The sequence below is a fragment of the Trichoderma harzianum genome (genome assembly GCF_003025095.1).
Source record: "Trichoderma harzianum CBS 226.95 unplaced genomic scaffold M431scaffold_11, whole genome shotgun sequence".
In the NCBI taxonomy this organism is placed as follows: Eukaryota; Fungi; Ascomycota; class Sordariomycetes; order Hypocreales; family Hypocreaceae; genus Trichoderma; species Trichoderma harzianum.
In genome coordinates, this window is record NW_020209259.1 from 18,080 (window position 1) to 37,690 (window position 19,611).

Genomic DNA, 19,611 nt, shown 5'->3' on the forward strand with positions numbered 1-19,611 from the left:
GCGCCCTCTGATTGAACCAGCCGATCCCATATCGCACATCAAACGGTACCAACCAAAACGTCAAGACTCGGAATATTTGAAGTTGGCAAAAATCGCTCTTCCGTCAAAAGCAAGGCTGTCGACGCACATCTTCCGTGGGGTTCTGCAGTTGAGGGTTGCCGCAGTCCCTCGACCCTGCTGCGGAAGCCTAATATCTCCCTTTTTGTACGATATGTGGTAGGTGCGATTTTCCCCGGCAATATGCATTCATCAGACGAACATACCAGGGACAAACTCTCCTGTAGTTAGATCTATGGTTAACCAAATATCTTTGGTGCCCCGCTTTATGATATCACACTGCTTTACCCTTTCCTATCTTTCTTTCTTTTTTTTTGTCAGTTGCGATTGCCCTCAACCTGGATATTTACCTATTACCCCACATTCATATTCCCTATTATCATTACTCTGTTAAATGTTTACCTGCTAATAAGTTGTACGTTTAACGCTGAAGCAGAACAGTGAATGATAATGTCTCCTGATGCCGTGTCGTTGTTATTTTCCGATCGGCCTATTCGGCCCCTGCCGAAGCGTCGACTTCGAGAGAGACTATCACCGGAGGTTGCCAACTCGATCAAATATCCCTCCTATATCCATGACCACGTTCCTCTTTTCTATTATCCAACCTATACCACCAGAGATGATAATGGAACATCGACCTTGACAACAATTGGCTCCGCTGCTCAACACCACCGTGATGATTCCAAGCGGAACTCTACGTTACGACGGAATGGAGCTGCAATGACGACCGTAATCAACGACGAATTGCGAGGATCCCTCGTAATGGGATCTTCATCAAAAATCCAGGGAATGGTCATACAGTCTTCAGCGACATTGGACCCGCTTCGCCAATCGATTGAATTACCACTACTCGCTTCCACTGCTTCCTCAGTGGATGGCTATGAGTCTTTCGAAAACACCAACAACAAGAAGAAGCGGAAAATTCCCACCACTGGAGACTCATTAGCGAATACTAGTCTTTCTTTGACCAGCGAAGCCAACACATTGTCGAACTCTATACGACCTCGATCACCAGTGAACGAAGTGCTCAGTAATAGAGCACAGGTACCCCCAGCAGGCCTGTCGGGAAATAGTTCCCATGTGACAGGCAGTCAAGGGTTGTCTGGTTCTGGCAGAGGGAGACTTGGACGGTCAAGAAATGGACGTAGCCCCTTACGAGCTTTGTCAGACGGAAGCAACGCCTGGTCGAACCGTTCAAAAGCTGGTTCGTCCCAGTGGGCGTCGTCTGGTATGTCTCTTTGGTTCCTCTATGAGCACACATAGGCGCGGCAAGCTGTGCGTAGGCTGACAAGTTCGCTTATAGGTCAAACTGGGAGTGGTATTATATCTAACGCGATTGCAACTGCTGAGAAGGTACCTCTACAGGGACAGGAGAATGGAAGTCTCTTGCAGCCGCGCATGACCACATATAAGGAAATGCCTGCTTCAACGCAATTTACATTCACTTGTGAATCGCAAACACCTGGGGCTATACAGTGGCCTGGTGAGTGTCTCTGGCCTCGGTCAACGTTGTCGTATTCTAATCATCTTCAAGGTCGTTCTGTTGGCCACGGCGCCCCAGCCCAGTCGTTACAACACTTACCAACTGTCGCTCCTCAAAACCCCAGCCTGCACCAGAGTGGTTCATCCAAGCAAGCCAATAAGCTTCCCGGTGGCTCTGCTAGGAAAACCCGCAGTCGCTTAGAGAGGGAGCTTGTCATGGCTGCGCGTACTCGACGGCAGATTGCGACAGAGAACTATTATAACAGCCTGCCGGACTCGACGGAGATCTGGATTTGCGAGTTTTGCGAGTATGAGCGTATTTTTGGCGAACCTCCCCGTACTCTTATTCGAGATTACGAAATCAAGGATCGTCGACATCGGCAGGAAGAAGCAGATCGAAAGCGTTTACTAGAAAAGGCCAAAGCAAGAAGCAGGAAGGGGAAGAAAACCAGCAAAGTAGCTACGAAAGGCAGTCATACAGTCGAGCATATCTCGGATCAATCCCACGCAGCAGCTCGACCTGCTGATATTTCCCCCGCCCCGACTAATGAAAGAGGTCGCTCGACCCATTCCGACGACGGATATGAAGACGACTACGAAGATGATTATTCAGATGCACCACCTAGACACATGGCGAACGTTGCGAGTGCCCATGCAGATCCTCTACCTCCCCCTCGAGCTAAAACGTAGGTTTTGGTCAGCTACACGAGCGGCAGGATTTGGCTAAGCAGTTATTCTTGAGCAATGATTATCATTTATGTGCATCGTACACACGTCATGATGACCCCCTATAACATGCGATCAATAAAATCGGACGTGGTGTCTAGGCTATATGTTTTTTTGTCCTCTGGGGGCTCTATATCGGGTTTTGCATGTGATATTACTTAACCCCTCCGACTAGGCCCATAATCAAGCATTCGTCAGACCCCAGGCGGCGATGATTACTCAGAAACGTCCTTCTAACCAGCTACTCGTCACTCTGCCCTTCCATAGCTGGAAACTGTGTTCTATCATGGAAGCTAATCTGGAAGCTGCCTATGCTTCAGTTCGTTTGACACCACGAAACTGAAAGGCCAACTTGGGTAGCTGACATTTGTACGGTATAATCTCTGTAAGGCAGCGAAACTGCCTGGCTGTATACTTTTGGTAATTCCGTGGGTCACATCTCATGGCTCTTGTGAAAGAAGAGGAGACAATTGCTATCCTCTTAGTGGGGGATGCAAAGTAATCTCCCATTCCTAAATCTCATCTAAAAGAACACTGATGGGCATGTGTGTCATCGGGTCTAGCTCGGTTAGTACTGTGGGGATGGATTTTCAAGCATTGGAGGGGCATTTCATCCCACCTCTTTGAACCGCTACACATTGAAACCGGATGCAGTCCCTCAAGAGCCTCTTCCACAGTGAGCTGGCAGGGATATTCCTGCCCTAATAGGCTCAGATATGGCCTCTGCTAAAATTGTTCAGTTGCAATCCCTAAAACCCGATCTCCACGAGCGTGCCTGGGTATCGATACCGCATCCGAATCTTCCTCTGATTGCAACCGCGCACGGAAAGAATGTCACCGTCTTCTCCCTATCCACACTTTCTTTACACAGCGTTTTAGCCGATGGCCACTCACGATCCGTCCGGAGCGTGTCATGGAAACCCAACCTGCCGCCGCATAATCTATGCCTCATCACAGGCAGTTTCGATTCTTCCGCTGGCGTGTGGCGCTGGGCCAACGGGGGTGACGAGGGCGATGATGATTCCGCCGATGGCCTTGGCAGGGATATGACGAGAGGGCCGGGGAATGAAGATTCTGCCAAGACTGGCGACTGGGACTACAACCTTGTGCTTGAGGGCCATGACTCGGAAGTCAAAGGCTGCGCCTTTTCTCCATCCGGCGCTTACCTCGCAACTTGCTCGCGTGACAAATCTATTTGGATTTGGGAAGACATAGCCAGTGCTGAGTCTGAGGACGACTGGGAAACCATTGCGGTTCTCAACGAGCACGAGGGAGATGTAAAAGCCGTAGCCTGGTGTCCCGACGTACCTGGGCGCAACAATGTTGGGCAGCGCTATTACAGCGTCGACGTACTCGCCAGCGCCAGTTATGATAACACAGCACGCATCTGGCGCGAAGACTCTGATGGGGAGTGGGTCTGCGTCGCTGTCCTACAGGGACACCAGGGAACGGTTTGGGGAGTAGAATGGGAGCCACGGCCAAAGAATGATGAATTTCCTAGACTCATGACATTTTCGGCCGACGGAACGATCCGTGTGTGGACGCTTGAGCAAGGGAAAGACGGTACCGATGCAGATGGCTCAACAATACCTCAAGATCGGCCAGGTGGCATACCAAGCACGATGAGAAGGTCTTTTAGAGAACAGTGGAATTGCACAGCCGTGCTGCCCAAAGTACACGACAAGGACGTATATTCGGTTACATGGAGCGCTGATTCTGGCCTTGTAGCCAGCACCGGGAGTGATGGCATCGTCGCTTTGTACAAAGAAGACAGCGATGTTGTCTCAAACTTCCAGTCTGCCCCCGAAGATAATGCTCCTAATGACTCTGCACGCTCAAATCACGATGGTTCTACTGTCAGTGGTCCACAGTGGCAGCTTCTGACCACGGTTCCCAACGCCCATGGCCCCTACGAGATTAACCATATCACCTGGTGTAAGAGACACGATGCGGGTTCGACGAGAAGAGGTGAGGAGGAAATGCTAGTCACCACAGGCGATGACGGAGTAGTCCAATCATGGCAAGTGGATGTGAAATCTCCATAGCCGACAGAGGTGCTCACTATAGAATTTGGCATAATAAAAAACATAGAGAGTACTCTGGGACATGTGACATTGACTGCGTGATACATGTAACCTTAGTTGTATCATGCGTCTTGTTAAGGTGTCTTGATTTGTTTCCATATGACTACCTAAATAATTTAAAAAGAAAATAACTCGATAATATTTATGACACGCAGGATGAGATCCTTTGACTTGGTACCCAATTTGAAATAATTGTTCTATCGATATAATGGCGATGGTATACAACGATAGCCGCTCTCCATGTCCCACTTTAAGTAGCGTACTCTGCAAGTAGTACCTGTCGCCTAAAGTGGAGGGACCTTGCCTTAGTACCTGTAGCTACCAACAGCTCTTTTGACCGTGCTGCACTGGCCCTGCTGCCTCCTCGTCTTCTTGTACTTGTACATGATATGTCGCATCTTGGATACCGACATCGTATCCCTGTCAGATATTCACAAGCTTCAGCGCCCGCATTTCCTTCTAGCGGACCGCGCTCCGTCTATGTTTCTTCCCTCGACCCATATCTATTGGCGCGACGCTTCGAGGCACCATCGACGTCATCTTCCCCAGCGATAGAGCCCACGAGTGGCCTCACTCCCCAAACATCTCCTTGAAGCAACTCGTGCTTGACGACGATGGCGACCCCTACGCTCAACTTCATTACGTTCAACCAAGACCATAGCTGCCTTGCTGTTGGTAAATACTTTGGCCCAGCTACCGGGCGATGGCCCCTCTTCTGACTACGCTGGCATCGCGGACTAACGGATTGTTGCAAGGCACATCCAAAGGCTTTGGCATCTATCACACCGATCCGTTCTCGCGCATATTCAGCAGTGATGACGGTAATATCGCCATCATCGAAATGTTGTTCTCAACCTCCCTAGTCGCCCTCATTCTTTCTCCTCGCCATCTCATAATTCAAAACACCAAGGTAGGTGCCTAGCAGCAAACTAACCAGATTGACGTGTTGCTCATTGCTGCAACTGCAGAGGGCTTCGGTCATATGCGAACTGACCTTTCCATCCGCCGTCCTGGCCGTACGACTAAATCGCAAGCGGCTGGCCGTTGTCCTCGAGGAGGAGATATACCTCTACGACATCAGCAACATGAGCCTTCTCTACACCATCCCCACCTCCCCGAACCCATCGGCCATATGCGCGCTATCAGCATCCTCCGAGAATTGCTTCATCGCATATCCGCTTCCCAAACCGAGAGAAGAATCCGATAGCAGGCGGCCCCCTCATGCTCCACCACAGTCGGCATATGTTGCTCCTACCTCGGGCGAGGTTCTCATGTTTGACACCTTGACGCTCAAAGCTGTTAACGTTATAGAAGCTCATCGCTCGCCGCTATCTTGTATCAGTCTCAATAGCGAAGGCACGATGTTGGCAACTGCAAGCGAGACGGGTACCATCATTCGTATATTTTCAGTGCCTCGAGGCCAGAAGCTCTATCAGTTCCGGCGGGGGACATATCCTTCAACCATATACAGCATGTCCTTCAACCTCAGCTCAACGCTCCTTTGCGTCTCCTCCGCGTCAGATACAGTACACATATTTCGACTTAGTCCTCCGCCTGGGCATACCACCCCGGCAGGTGCCCCAATTGAATCCCTAGGTTCTCCGAGACAAGATCGGTGGTCCCGAGCGAGAAGCCACGACGGTGCAGATTCACCCAGTAATAGCACAACTGAATCCCCCAAAAGTGAAACTGCAGAGCTTGGAAGCAATGGTCCTGCTCTAGATGCCAGTGCTGCACCCGCTGGTCGCAGTCAAAGTGGTTCATTTAGCAGTATGCTACGACGTTCATCTCAAATCATGGGCCGCGGAGTTGTCGGCGTTGTAGGCTCCTACCTTCCGCAATCAGTTACTGAGATGTGGGAGCCACTCAGAGACTTTGCCTATATCAAAATCCCCAAGACCACTGGACTCGGAGCTGGGGCTCGAGTACCCGGTGGGCAAAGCTCTGGCCCACTTCGCAGTGTCGTTGCAATGAGTAGTAGCAGCCCCCAAGTTATGGTGGTAACTAGTGACGGCGGCTTTTACGTCTATAACATTGATATGGAGAATGGTGGAGAGGGTTATCTCGTAAAACAGTTTTCGTAAGAACCCTTTCCTCCACTTCTGAGTTTTAACTCGATCCCACCTTTAGGCTGTGCTAACATGACTTTTCACGATGCAGAGTTCTAGAGGGGGATAGCAAAAGTGATCCTTCGGCCTAAACATAACTAGGTAGGTATGTGTAACACGATTCGGTTGATTGTTGATTGTCGAAATATTTTTCTAAGACGGGGGGTATAGGCAGTAACTTTCAGGGGTAATAGGGCAGGTCTTTGTGATTATACTTTTCTTTTCTTTTTTTCAAATTAATGATGTACTCAAGCAATGCCGCGGATTCAGGTGCCAACTTCTGGGGTTTTCATTTAATCGTATTGTTTGGCTAGCTGGGTGAGATCTGGGATGTTACTGGCAAGTCAATTTTACAGTCAATCCATTTAGGGATGGATATAAATGTAGGAGTAATGGGCAATCATAATTATGATTATATATGTGAACTAAGCTTGGACAACCAACACCTTCCATCTCAACCCAAGAGAGAAAAATGGGAGAAAGAAAAACAAAAGGCTCGAGATGCTGCAGTTCAAGTTCCAAGAAGCAAAATACGTGTGCGTTCCATCCAGAAAGTCCAAAAGTGATATCAAAAAAACAATTTCGCCAAAAGCACTATAAGCCAAAAAAGCGTCATCTAGAATAGGGACGGTTCATGAGAGCAATTTCCCTGGCAATCTCCCCCCACTCCATTTCCCTTCTATACGGCTCCGAGGAGCCCCCCTTCTGTCGAATAAACTCTTCCCAGCGCAACAGCTCGTACGCGAAAAGTAGATGTGGCTGAATAATGACATTGAGGCGGCGAGCCCTTACGAAACAATAAGCGCGTGGGAATGAGAGGTTGAGCGCCCGCATAACCTCAGCTATGCAAATAGTAGCACTCCTGGAGACCCCGACACGGCAATGAACCAATGTGGCTGTGCCTTTCTGAACTCCTCGATCTATACAGCGGCCAGTTAGTCTTGTCTGTTACACACCAGGTGGACTCGAAGGGGGTTAATCTCACCAATAAATTCAAGACAGCGCCCAAACTCTTTAGTCAATGGATCGATACCATTGTCCTGGATACCTTCAACAAAACAAATGTTTTCAGGATCCCAATTCTGCAAATTTTCCTCTGACCACGATGCAGATTCCCCAATACTAAGTATCTGGTGAATATTGAGCTGCGCTAGGAGATCCGGGTTGTTTGCATGGACAAGATTACCAAGATAGAGATAATCCAGGATCCTGCTGGGAAGCGAGCCATCCAGATCCAAAAACCACGACGGTTCAGATTTCAAAAGTTTTGTCATGTCATCCAGGCTTTTCCCCGAAGACATTGGAGATTCACACAGCAAACGAGGACTTATGGCCGACAAGAGCGACACATCGGAAGGATAAGCAAAGAAATTGCGGCGTTCAGTCGTATGAAGCCTGAGCCAAGCATCGGGTACAGGTAGCCCCGTGTTATAGCTGAAATAAGCAATAGCAAGCAGAGTTGATTCTGTATAGCCATCGGGGCAGTGGATAAGGATTTTTCGACCTCCCGCGTCCGCGGTCGATTTATGAGACTCAGCATGTTGCTGAGCATCGCTATCGCGATTTTGGGAGCTAATGGTATGGGACTCTGGCACAGTGTTATGGGAGATGTGATGAATCCATTTACAAGTGTTAAGGATAGCGTCGGCCTCGGCTTGAGACCAAGTCGGGGGCATAATGCTCCCAGATGATGGAAAGCAAATGGAGGTTGGACGAGGTAACTCGCGAGGATGCTCAGCAATGAATTGTATGGCACTTGGATCCAGCCGGCCCGTATCACTGCATTCGATGAGGACATCAAAGCGCTGCTCTTCGGCACTACCAGGCTCCGGGCTAGGACCCAGGTAGACATTGTGGCATATTTCGGAGGTTTCTGTCATATTCCGCATCTCTTCGTGTTCTTGCTGCACCAAGTCCAGGACCCGGCCGGTAGGGTTACCGGAGGCATCGATGGCTACCAAGCTACCGTGGTTTTCCTCAAAGGCAGAAAACGGACTTGTGCAGACGAAGGTATTATACACGGGCATGTTTCTCGCCTGTGCAAGCTGTTTATTTCGCCATCGTTGCTGAGCGACAGCAATTTGCCATGCGACCTTCCGACTCTCGTCTGGATCCAGCCCATAGACGATGATATCAGAGGTGGCAGCGACCTTGGTAGGCTGGATGTGAAAATTACGAACAGACAAGCCCATCAAGGGGTCTGCATCGATGAATTCGGGAGCTGTCCCTGACCGCATGAATTCCGAGGGAGCAATGGCGCCCTTGAGGCGAGCAAAGCCGAGGTTGCCATCTGCCTTGACAATAGTGATTGCTCTCAGGCAGTTTGGTGTATTTCCGGGGGGGCACTGATGGCCATCGAAGTAGGTACGCTGAGTGTGGTTGTCCGGATGTAACCCATGCAACCAGGGGAAGACCAACGAGGGAGGAGGGAGGAGTTGTCTCGAGGCGTAATCCAGCGCTTCGGCCACGCTCGTAGCATCTATCTCATATATCGAAACATGGTCGCCATCAAGACGGACAAAGTCATCGGGCGGGTAGAGCAGGGAAGCCTGTGACAGGGCTCGGGGATGGCTTGGGGACGGAGAATGCGTATACGAGCCGGAGTCTTCTTCGGACGTGTACTCGTACAGGGACACGGGGCTATTGGGAATCGGAATGGGAACGGAGCCAGGCAATTGTGGGGGCGATGCCAACCCGAGCGTTTGAAGTGGAGAGGGAGAGTTGACGGGAGTGTTTCCGCGCTGAGATGCGTTCTTTGGAGGCAGAGCGGGTCTGGGGACGGCAATTGTCGCCATGGCTGGATTCGGCAATCGGAGCTTCAATGGAAGATGATGGACAGAGGCTGGTGGAGGAGCAGCACTGGCATCTTGTCCCGGGGATGGAAAGGGAGTCTATCTCCTCCAGCGGGCTTGCGGAGGTTGGCGATGGGATCTTGTGAGAGAGCACGAGCGAAAGCGAACGGGCGGCTAACGGTTTAGGAAATGGCTTGGCTGGCAACAAGAGCTGCGTACTCGTCCTTGTCTTATACCAGGCTAAGGGATTTGGAGGTTACCCCAAGGGCTGGGCGAGTGATGACCACGAGACAGGGATTGTGTCTCGGATAAGAGAAGCTCGGATTCTGCACACGACCAAGGGAAAAAAAAAAGGAACAAAGAAATCGAGGATGGATTAGTCAAGACGTAACGCAGGTTGCAGAAGCTGCATGTTCGCGGGAGGGTGCATAAAACAGGTGGCTGGAACCAGAGGTAGGTACTGTAGGATGCGATGCAGGAAGCAAGAGATCGTTGGATATTGTAGCACATGAGCTAGCATGTCAGATAAGGTAGCGCGAGGGAGGGGTCCAGAAGCAAGGCAAACAAAGAAACAGCGGTTGGGTAGTTGGATCGTTGACGCCGCAGGTAAACCGTACAAAGTAACTGTCGCACCATACTGTGCCTGCTGCCAAGGCTATTGGCTGGATAGGCAGATCAATTGAACCTAATACACGGAGACGGTCGCATGATGAGGTGCAACAGATAGTGATGCAACAGGCGAGATCTTATTGGGCATGGCCGGGTCGCCACTCGAGCAATTCTTGGTCTGTGAGTTCAGGGAAAAAAGAGCCCCTCATTTCAACCGCTACGTACGAGTACACATACTGCTATAACGGGAAATGCGGGGGAAGAGGGGGAGAACAAGGTCCGATAGCATCTCATCTTGCATTCCTTGCTTTGATTTTAGAAGAATTTTGTGCACAAATTATATTACCAAGAGGCACTAAGCTACCCTAGGTAGACAGAAAAGGAAATCAGCTTCGACAGCAGTAACCATATGTAAAGTAGCAGTAGCATCAACGACCGACAGCGACAAGACGATAGCAGTAGAGTCACCAGTATGAGTACTAATTCACCCTTTTCTTGTTTAGGATTAGTTGGGCATTCAAAATAACCTTATACCCTTTAAATCCATCCATCCTCTACACCCGTATAACGTTATCGCGATTAGTGATAATCCGGATCTCAACGCTACGCAAATCTATAATATCATTCATCCATAACTCTATATCGCGGCCATAACCCATTGCCCGCTCTACTTTGCTCACATCATGAGTGGCGGCTTTCAAAGGGCGCTGCCACTTGCGCTTACTGTATTCTGCGGTGTTGTGGGTGGTTAGTATCTTGTAGCCATGGAACAGCCCCGAGCTTGGCACAATTGCTAATTCTCGAAAAGGATTTTACACCTTCCAGCCTTTGTTTGCTCCCCAAGACCAATCACCAACGGAAAAAGTGCAAGGTAAGAGAGAAGTGCTGCATGATGACATCCTCATGTGACCCGTAGCTAATGCGCAATCGCCTACAGAGACAACAAAGAAATGATCAACAGCGGGCACGGTAGACTTTCTCTCAGGGGCTCATTTCTGTGGGTGCAAGCAAGCCACTGCTTACTTGATTTAAGCCGGGATTGCTCATATCACATCTGCGGCGTCAAGTAAGATTCATTAAGCTCATTAGAATTATACGTCATGTCATGATATTAAATAAAAGGGGCGTCTATACCCCAGAATAACTTGTCCCAATCTATTGTATTCAAATCCATTTTCCCTTCAAGCATCTGCCAATGTTGATCCATTAATACGTTGTCAGGCTCAGTGCCCATGTTTTGCTGCATCGTGCTTATACGGAGGTCCTGATTCGTTGAATCAGGTGTCATAGGAAATGATTCTCCGTAAGATGAAATCCCTGACAATTGCTGTTGTAGGAGATCCAGGGCACGATGCTTGATCTTGTACTTCTTGAGGATCTGAATGGACAACTCCAGCAGCCTTGCCGCCGGTGGAAACTGGCCTTGTGCCTCGTGCAAAATCTTCCATGCACCAGCCACATCGTCTTCTCCCTCACCATTGTCTTCCGCATCGCCTTTCAGACAAGCATTCAACACAAGTGCAGTACTGGCCAGGAACAAGCTACGGAGAACCATTGCCAACCTCAAACGAGAGCTGAAGAAGGGAAGGCATTCTCCTTGCAGCTGATGGTCAAGCTCGAAAATCACCCTTGCGGACCTCAGGCAGACGTCGCGTGAATAGGCATACGCTGGATCAACAGTCCCCTGGGCTAAGTAGGGAAGATGAATCTTACACAGTTGTCGGTGTAGTAGCAGATTCAACATGTAGCGTTGCGCAGTGATAAAAGGCGAGCGTCTGGGATCAGTGACAGGAAGTTCATCCAGGTGTGAGCAATCGAGTGAAAGGAAGTCCGGAGCATCACTAATGAACTGGTTGAGCTTTGCATCTGCATCCAGCACATTTTTATATACCTCGGATTCGGAAACCGGCTTGCCCAAAGGTGTGCGGTCAACAAGTGCCCGACATACTTCTGCAAGACGGATGCGCTGGACGAAATAGGAGATGCAAGTGGCCTCGGTTGCTGGACGATCAACAATCTCTACTCCCTCCATGATGTCTTCGTCATTCGCATTTCGTGGCTTGTTTACAGCCATCTGGTTTTGGTGGATGAGATAAAAGCCTTCTTGAGGACAATTGAATTGAGCCAATGTCCTTGAGGATCGGTTAGCAATCTTGGATGATGATATGTTTACCATCATACGCCGGGAGATCCAGACTTACCAGTCAGTTGCAACCATGAACCACCAAACTCTCCTTCCAATTTCCTTCCTGGACTCACTCATCCGAAGAAGCGTCGGCATTGGACTGCCTCGAGGGTCATCGAGACGATGCAGCGACAGCTCCGTGGCCATTGCAATGGCCGACATGAAGACACTACGGGCACGGTAGGAGACGCTCTCGTGATTACAGAAGACGAAGAACAGGATGATGAGGCCTTGAATGCACTCCAACGACGCATGTGCGGTTCTCTGTGCATGATCGACGACATCCAGCGCCTGCTTAGTCCAGAAGGTTGACTGTCCGTTCGCCTCGGAATAGTCTGAGAATAAACACCTGATATCGTCGGGGGCCGACCACGCATACGTTGTGCTTGCGCATATGCTTAGCAGCAGCAATATGCCGCCAACGTCGACACGGACGTTTGCCTCCAGCCCTGCATATATGTCTTCCACGAGGCTCTGCACCGTGGGGACATGTATGATGTGGTAAAACAAGGAAATATCAGCTATGTACTTCTGGAGTATGATGCGCATCTCATCTCGGCGAGGCAGCCAGATGCACTTGACGGCATCCACCGGCCCTGTCATTGACGCCGGATGACCATTTTGAAAAGCATGGGACGGTTGAGTTGGGGCTAATCGAATGGGACAGGTACGAAAGATGATGGGGTCAGATATCAAGGAATCCTACTCTAGATCTCAGTCTCACGAAAGCACATCTTACCGCGCAGAGACAGCCCCTTGGGGAGGAATGCTCGGGCTCACCATCAACTTTTGATCGGAGCAGGATCGCTCCAGCTCCAGCGCGTCAGCCGTCAAGCGCTGCAGTCTAGGTGGCACTGGGCGTGATGCCAAGGCAGGAGTATGCGCTTGTTGTATTGGCTTTTCAGCCCCTTTCACCGAGTCGCCATCCTTTTCGCTCCCCTGGGCCGCAACGAGGCTCTCCAGACGCTCCAGACGAGCCAGCAGCTCCAACGTCGACGCATCCTTCAGAGCAGGCGATTTGACCTGCGCTTGACTTCCCGTCGGTGCCGCGACCGCGACCCCTTCATGTTGGCAAACAACGCCGCGCGACGTACAGTTGGAGCATGGAAACTGGCGACTGCAGCGCAACTTGCGTACCCTACACAGGTGGCACGAAATTGGGCGCTGTCTCGGTTGGCGACCCATTCTGGAATATGGTTCAACAGGATAAGCCAACAATTTTCTACGAAGAGTCCATGGAATGAAAGGAAGCAGTTGCCATTCATTTTCCATGGGCATTGGGGGAGTCGCTTATCGAAAGATTTTCCGCGGAGTTTCCGCGGGCATGAATTAGTTTCTGACATCATGCCATGAGACAGCCAATGATAGCACAGGATTATTCTCTGACTGACAGAGTCTTTTGTGAAATAGAGGGACTGTTGCTCGTCGGAAATAGCTCCTAAGCCCATTAACAAATTTTGCAATTATCATTTTCGTTGAGTTGATGGTTTTTTTGTTTCAACCAAGCACCAGTATTTAGATGTGGTTATATCCCTATCCAGAGTCCATCAAGCGAATTTCCATGTGATATTCTTCTACCCGGTAAGACCTTGCGAACATGACGTTTAAGAACATATTTGCTCCACTTGCTTATATATCCAATATGCGGTTTTACGGAAGTTTGCACTTACAGCATTCATAGCTAGACACCTCCTTTGTCAAGCATGAAGCTCCAATGCAAACGGCGATCCATAAGCTGATTGGCTGGCAAATTGGTCTGCGGAGTTTAAGCTTTTGGAGAGCTGCTTACCTCATCTTGGAGTACCTACTCCGACATCGTCTCACTGCTTGCGGATCCTGGCCTCTTAACGCAGCTACAAGACAATATGAGCAAAGACACTTGGTCTACTTGAAGACGCACCCTAGAAGATATTCGAGTCTTGTTTACAATTTGAACTCCTAATAACGTTGAAACCACTCATCCCTTCTACCTAATTTCTTCATATTGACACGATATCTTGAGACCCCATATGATGACCTGAACGGGTCGCCACGCCCCTAAGTCAACTCATCCAGCTGTTTGGATCCCTGACAACCGCCATTCCCATTTTCTAGATATGCTGAACCGGAAGTCTCATTTTTCACAATGATGAGACTAAACCGGGGGCGTCTTTTGTCCCATTGGTGCTCTTCCCCAATCCAGAGATATAGAGTCGCCGTGCTCCCAGGCCACTATAGCCGTCATCTCTCGGTATATCCGTCTCTTCGATCTAAGCAGACGCCGGACTTTAGCTCTGGCTTTACCAGAAGCTATGATCCTACACAGGAATCTGGCCGTGGCCCCATGTTTAGAAAAGTAAATTTCGGAGTACCGCAATTCTACCCTCGTGATTTGAAAAGGCGTGTGGACGAATACGTTGTGGGCCAGGACCGTGCTAAAAAGACAATATGCGCTGCCATCTTCAACCACTACCAGAATCTCAGGAGAAGACGTCAGCACGAGCAAGAGGACAAGGAGAAGCATGAGAAACTCATGCGCCAACGGTTCGCACGTGATAGAGAGCTGTCCCAAAGGCGATGGGATGCTCCCCCCCTCGAAGGTAAGTTCACTGCTCACAGACATCAAGATCCCTGCCAGTAACACAGCCCATCAAGACGAAGTTCCCGGACAAAGTTCCTCAGCCCGCCAGGCGTCTGAGCTCGCATCCGAAGCAAGCTTTAATGCTCCGATTTTCAAGCCCGAGGAGCCGGCTGTTGCCGAGCACGTCAAGATTGACAAGAGCAACATCCTTGTGATTGGGCCGACTGGTGTTGGCAAGACGTACATTCTAGAGTAAGTAGCTAATTTCTACACTTTCATAATTGTTTGGCTTGTTTTAGCTGATGGGAAATCTCAGAACTTTGAGCAAGAAGATACAAGTACCGCTCACCATCTGCGACTGTAACTCCCTAACCCAAGCAGGCTACATTGGACAAGATGTGGAATCCTGCATCGAAAGGCTACTCATAGAAGCAAATTACGATGTCAAGGCGGCAGAGCACGGCGTGGTGGTCTTAGACGAGTTTGACAAGCTAGCAAGACGAGAGACAACAACGGGTCGAGATGTGAGCGGCGAAGGTGTTCAACAAGCCTTGCTCAAACTCGTTGAGGGAACAAAGGTCACCATCAACGTCAAGGACAATCGTTCTTCTCGTGCGGCTACGCCCATTCCCACAAATTACACCGCTTCCGGTGCCCCGACAACATCAATGCCGGTTAGCAGTCCGCCAGGCAAAGTGGACCAGTACACCGTCGACACCACCAACATTCTCTTCGTCTTCTGCGGTGCTTTCGTGGGGCTGGATAAGATTGTTCTTCGGCGGGTCTCAAAGCCAGCCATGGGATTCGGAGGAGATGTTCAAAGTCGACAAGCCGGGGCGGGAAACAACTACAACCTGCCACCTGAAACATACGCCCACCTAGCACACTACAGCCCACAGTCTGCACCAAGTTTCACTCCAATGGATTTGGTAGTATCCGAGGACCTCCAGCGGTTCGGGTTTATTCCTGAGATTATAGGCCGACTGCACAACATCTGCGCCCTCAGCCCGTTGTCAAAAGAAGACCTCTATCGAATTCTCACCGAGCCACGCAATAGCCTAGTGGCTCAGTATACCGCACTGTTTGAGACATATCCGTCTCAGCTATACTTTACTGAAAAAGCACTAAGCGCCATTGCTGAACGCGCACTGGCAGCCGAAACGGGTGCACGAGGGCTGAAGATGGAGATGGAGCGCGTTTTAGCTGAACCAATGTTTGACGCCCCGACGCCATACGTCCTCATCACTGAAGCCTGCGTCAACGGGCATGAAAAAGCACCGTACTGGGGGAAAGATGGACGTCATGAGCTTATTCGGAGGATGGAAGAAGAGCAATTCAACCCACACAACACAGAGCACTCACTGGAGCAACTGGGGCAGGTAGACGAAGGTAGAGGATGAGATTTGAGAAGCATGCGTAACCAATTTTGTTTCTTTGTCCTTTTTCTTTTTTCGTGATTTAGAATAGTAATATGCATAAGGGCATTTCGAAGACTTTTTCGAGGCAAAACTTTTTTTGTAGGTGTTGTTGTCCGTGAATTGTGTGACCTTCTTCACGGATCAATGGATAAAGTGATGGTTTTGGAAGAATGGCACTGGCTCCTGATGTAACATCATTCTAGACTCGTCACTTGAATAATCAACGCCATGCGAGAACCCTGTCTTGCATATCTCTCTAGGACTAAAGCTATACATGTACAAATGTCGTTTTGATAAAACCTCTCCCATGCCCGCCCCAATTGTGCGAAGCTTGGAGCGATATTATCGTGTGTTATTTTAGTTTTTGGGAGGGGACTGAACAACACCCTTGCCAGTATAGCCGGGAGAAGAGATACCAGTGAGGGGATCAGCACCTTGAGCCTATTGAAGCAGGTTAGTCAGTCATATCCTGGCAGCGTCAGGTTGGAATTTGGAGAAATATATCTATACCTTGAGCAGCTCGTTAGAGGCCTCCTGGTACTCCTTGTTCATGGTGTAAGGCGCAGGCTTGGCGGCAACTCGGATGGCAGCGAAGAGAGCGAGAGAGGCGGCAAGGCCAACGGCAACTCCCCAGGCAACACGGGCACCGGCTCCGGGAGCGTCAACGGTGCGGGGGCCGTGAGGGCCGAAGGCGATCCAGTAAGCTATTGTCATGACATGAAGTTAGCAGCTGAAGAAGATGATTATAAGTGCTAGTAGCAGTGGTTATGACGTGTTGAACGTATGTTTTATGTGTATTGGCAAAAGCTCTTTCTTGATTGGCATAAAATTCCCAGCCCACTCGGTCCAGGAATTGATGACGCTGAGCACCTCAGCCCGCCTCGATTTGGTGAATAGTTTCCATGCCAATTAAGATCGGATTGCCGGGATCGTTATCGTATGAGCTGTTATAGGTCCTCGAGAGGCAGAAAAAGGAAAGGAAAAGAGTCTGCAGCTCCGGATCGAGGCAGGAAGCTCAAGCCAGCTCTCCCGGGAGGGATTTTCACGAAAACTCAATGTGCACCACCTACCGGCCTTCTTCTCCTGCAGGGTCAGGTCGTTCCAGCTGCCCTTCATGCGGTCACGCAGGGCCATCCACAGGTCGGCCTGCTCCTGGAGAGGCATTCCCTCCCAGCGTTTTTCGATGTTGGACAGGGTCGGGTTGGAGAGCGCCTGGCTCGACATGGCCCTGGACGCAGCCAGTCGGGTGGTCTGCGTCAAGGCATTGCCTCGTAGAACCATAGAGCGCAGCATCTTGTAGGGATTTGCGATTGACGGAGCTCGAGTCGAGTTCAATTGAGAGGTAGCAGCGAGGTTGTCGGTGGTTGCGGTAGTGCAGCGAGGGGATTTAATTCCCGTGCTCCATATGTCCTTGACTAGACAAAATCATACGACTTCTAGTTGGCTGGTGATGAGTATGGAGCGATTAGCGCAAAAATCTTTGACTACATGCCTGTGGGCAGCTAAGCTATCTACAGCCGCACCACGAAAATGTGAGAGTGGGGTGTCATAAAGCATAACAGCAGTATTATACACTTTATATGATAAAATACTGACTTTTCTGTAAATATTATTAATTGATTAAGTCTTTAATTCCTTTTAATTAATAACAGTTTAATATTTCTTTTTAATATTCTATGTTTTTAAGGAAATCAATTTGGAATACTATATTATAGTTTATTTAATTCTTCTTTTTTTAATGAAATAAAGGATTCTATTCTCCTCATTAAAGGTAATTAAAAAAAAAAACTTAATAAATTATTCTCAATTGGCTTAACCGAGGCTATTCTTCCGTATCTTCAGCGTCTAAAATCACCATGGTGGGATAGGGCCCTGTACCCGGTGCTGCCTTGTTCCGAACTAGCCTGTGCATCGCATGTGCGGATCTGCATTGTCATCAAGCAGCAGCCTTCCAAACCGCATCACACACTATTGCGCCAATACTTCCATATGGAACGTCTAACAAGGCTCTTCGCCGCCGCCAACTATGGCTGAGACACCGCTTGAGAAAGCACCAGAACTAGATAGCCCCCCGCCATCAAAGCCCTACCATGCGAAGCGCCCTCACAAAAAGTCCCGGTCCGGCTGCCAGAACTGCAAGGCGCGAAAGGTGAAATGTGACGAATCGAGGCCCGTGTGCCGGTCGTGTAAGCTGCGAAAGGCCGACTGTGTTTATCTTGATCCCCAAAAGCCGCGCCACTCTGCCGCTGTGACGACTTCGGCGGTATGGGATTCGAATTCGAAGTCATTCGGGAGTCGGGCGCTGGCGCATCATACCAAGTCTGAGACGACTGCCTCAACAAATCCTACAAGTATATCTTCGGCATCGTCTGTCCTATTTTCGGCACCTATACTTTCGCTGGCCGAGAGGTATAGCAACCAGACTACTTCTATACCTGCCGAGTTACTATGGTGTCCAGTCGGGATTGACATGGCGGATATGAAGGCACTATGGTTTTATGCGACTCAGACATGCGGCTCCTTTTCCATTGTCGCAAACGACGGTCACAAAAATATCATGAGAAGCCTGTTGGTTCGGTTCGGATCCGAGTCTCCCTTTCTGCTCGACTCCATCTTCGCCCTCGCTAGTTTACATATGCAACGTCTCAATCAGCAGTTCGACCCAAAGCGCGCTCTGTCGTATCGGGTCAAGTCGTTGGCAGGATATCGCAAGGCAATTGAAGATGCTAATCCGGGAGATTTCCCCGCTCTGGTCGCAAACTCTCTGCTTCTAACGGCCCTGTCGTCCGAGAACTTCCGGGAGCCAGACGGCACTCATTTATATATTCTTGACTGGCTTGTCGTATGGAAGGGTATCATCCTCGTTATGGATCTAGTTTCCAAGTCTACTGTTGTCGAGAGTGGCCTGAATAGTCTATTCTTCCGTCCTCCTACCGATGTGGAAAAGACTGCTTTTATTCCTCGTCAACTCCTACAGATGGTTGCTTCCATCACGCCGAGCGATTTCGACTACTCATTTAGGGAGGCATATGTTGAGACGTTGAAGTATCTGGGCAGTCTATATGTGGATTTGGCGCAAGGGCCTTCATCCATGAGGAGTCTGAGGATTATAACCATCTTCACATATCTCCCTAGCCAGTTCATCGACATTGCGCGTATGTCGCAACCGCGTGCTTTGGTCATCCTTGCTTACTTTGCAACTTTTTTCAAGCTGGTTCAGTGGGAAGTTTGGTGGCTGGAGGGCGTGGGTGACCGCACAATACGGGATATCTGCGGCCATCTTGATCTGGAATGGCAGGCCTTCTTGCAAGTCCCATACGCGGCCCTCGATGCTCAAGACCGCAAGCAGCTGTCCAAGATCATACTTGAAGATACAGAGCTGGTCTCGCCTCAAGGCTACCTTCTGGAATACGAAGCATATGTAGACCAATCATTAGGTTTGCTGTGAGATTACGGCCCTCATTAGCTTAGTCTTGTCATGTCCCTGGAGCCTTGGTCTTTTAGAATATTTGTACTTGTTTCGATAGAATTTGGTAGAACTCGATGAATTGATAAATCAATCAAACATATAAGTCTACGTCGGTAATTTT

At 49.6% G+C, this 19,611-nt stretch overlaps 8 protein-coding genes across 8 annotated transcripts; 5 read left to right on the forward strand and 3 right to left on the reverse strand.

Annotated features, from left to right (window-relative positions):
- Positions 1-501: 501 nt before the first annotated feature.
- Positions 502-2,229, forward strand: M431DRAFT_92304 (hypothetical protein; the record flags this gene model as incomplete). The annotated part of the gene is made up of 3 exons (XM_024924340.1): positions 502-1,285; positions 1,361-1,540; positions 1,592-2,229. 3 exons carry the CDS (start codon positions 502-504, stop codon positions 2,227-2,229), a joined length of 1,602 nt encoding a protein of 533 aa, XP_024771190.1.
- A 752-nt stretch (positions 2,230-2,981) lies between these two features.
- M431DRAFT_497786 (hypothetical protein) lies at positions 2,982-4,310 on the forward strand (the record flags this gene model as incomplete). Its single annotated transcript, XM_024917637.1, has 1 exon — positions 2,982-4,310. The coding sequence occupies one exon, from the start codon at positions 2,982-2,984 to the stop codon at positions 4,308-4,310; it is 1,329 nt and encodes a 442-aa protein (XP_024771191.1).
- Positions 4,311-4,670: 360 nt separating this feature from the next.
- Positions 4,671-6,560, forward strand: M431DRAFT_510661 (hypothetical protein). Its single transcript, XM_024919518.1, has 4 exons — positions 4,671-5,024; positions 5,105-5,259; positions 5,318-6,429; positions 6,510-6,560. The coding sequence occupies exons 1-4, from the start codon at positions 4,964-4,966 to the stop codon at positions 6,547-6,549; spliced, it is 1,368 nt and encodes a 455-aa protein (XP_024771192.1). The 5' UTR covers positions 4,671-4,963; the 3' UTR covers positions 6,550-6,560.
- A 486-nt stretch (positions 6,561-7,046) lies between these two features.
- On the reverse strand, positions 7,047-9,370 carry M431DRAFT_219429 (hypothetical protein). Its single transcript, XM_024913554.1, has 2 exons — positions 7,443-9,370; positions 7,047-7,377 (listed from the first exon to the last, which is right to left on the reverse strand). Exons 1-2 carry the CDS (start codon positions 9,250-9,252, stop codon positions 7,070-7,072), a joined length of 2,118 nt encoding a protein of 705 aa, XP_024771193.1. The 5' UTR covers positions 9,253-9,370; the 3' UTR covers positions 7,047-7,069.
- Positions 9,371-10,818: 1,448 nt separating this feature from the next.
- M431DRAFT_510663 (hypothetical protein) lies at positions 10,819-13,289 on the reverse strand. Its single transcript, XM_024919519.1, has 3 exons — positions 12,824-13,289; positions 12,060-12,745; positions 10,819-11,990 (listed from the first exon to the last, which is right to left on the reverse strand). Exons 1-3 carry the CDS (start codon positions 13,226-13,228, stop codon positions 10,970-10,972), a joined length of 2,112 nt encoding a protein of 703 aa, XP_024771194.1. The 5' UTR covers positions 13,229-13,289; the 3' UTR covers positions 10,819-10,969.
- An 879-nt stretch (positions 13,290-14,168) lies between these two features.
- M431DRAFT_92754 (hypothetical protein) lies at positions 14,169-16,003 on the forward strand (the record flags this gene model as incomplete). The annotated part of the gene is made up of 3 exons (XM_024924397.1): positions 14,169-14,622; positions 14,678-14,855; positions 14,920-16,003. 3 exons carry the CDS (start codon positions 14,169-14,171, stop codon positions 16,001-16,003), a joined length of 1,716 nt encoding a protein of 571 aa, XP_024771195.1.
- Positions 16,004-16,378: 375 nt separating this feature from the next.
- On the reverse strand, positions 16,379-17,314 carry M431DRAFT_484516 (hypothetical protein; the record flags this gene model as incomplete). The annotated part of the gene is made up of 3 exons (XM_024916203.1): positions 16,379-16,462; positions 16,532-16,725; positions 17,092-17,314. 3 exons carry the CDS (start codon positions 17,312-17,314, stop codon positions 16,379-16,381), a joined length of 501 nt encoding a protein of 166 aa, XP_024771196.1.
- A 608-nt stretch (positions 17,315-17,922) lies between these two features.
- Positions 17,923-19,600, forward strand: M431DRAFT_510667 (hypothetical protein; the record flags this gene model as incomplete). The annotated part of the gene is made up of 1 exon (XM_024919520.1): positions 17,923-19,600. A coding segment is annotated over exon 1 (1,226 nt), but the record flags the coding sequence as incomplete, so codon positions are not given.
- Between the last annotated feature and the right edge of the window lie 11 nt (positions 19,601-19,611).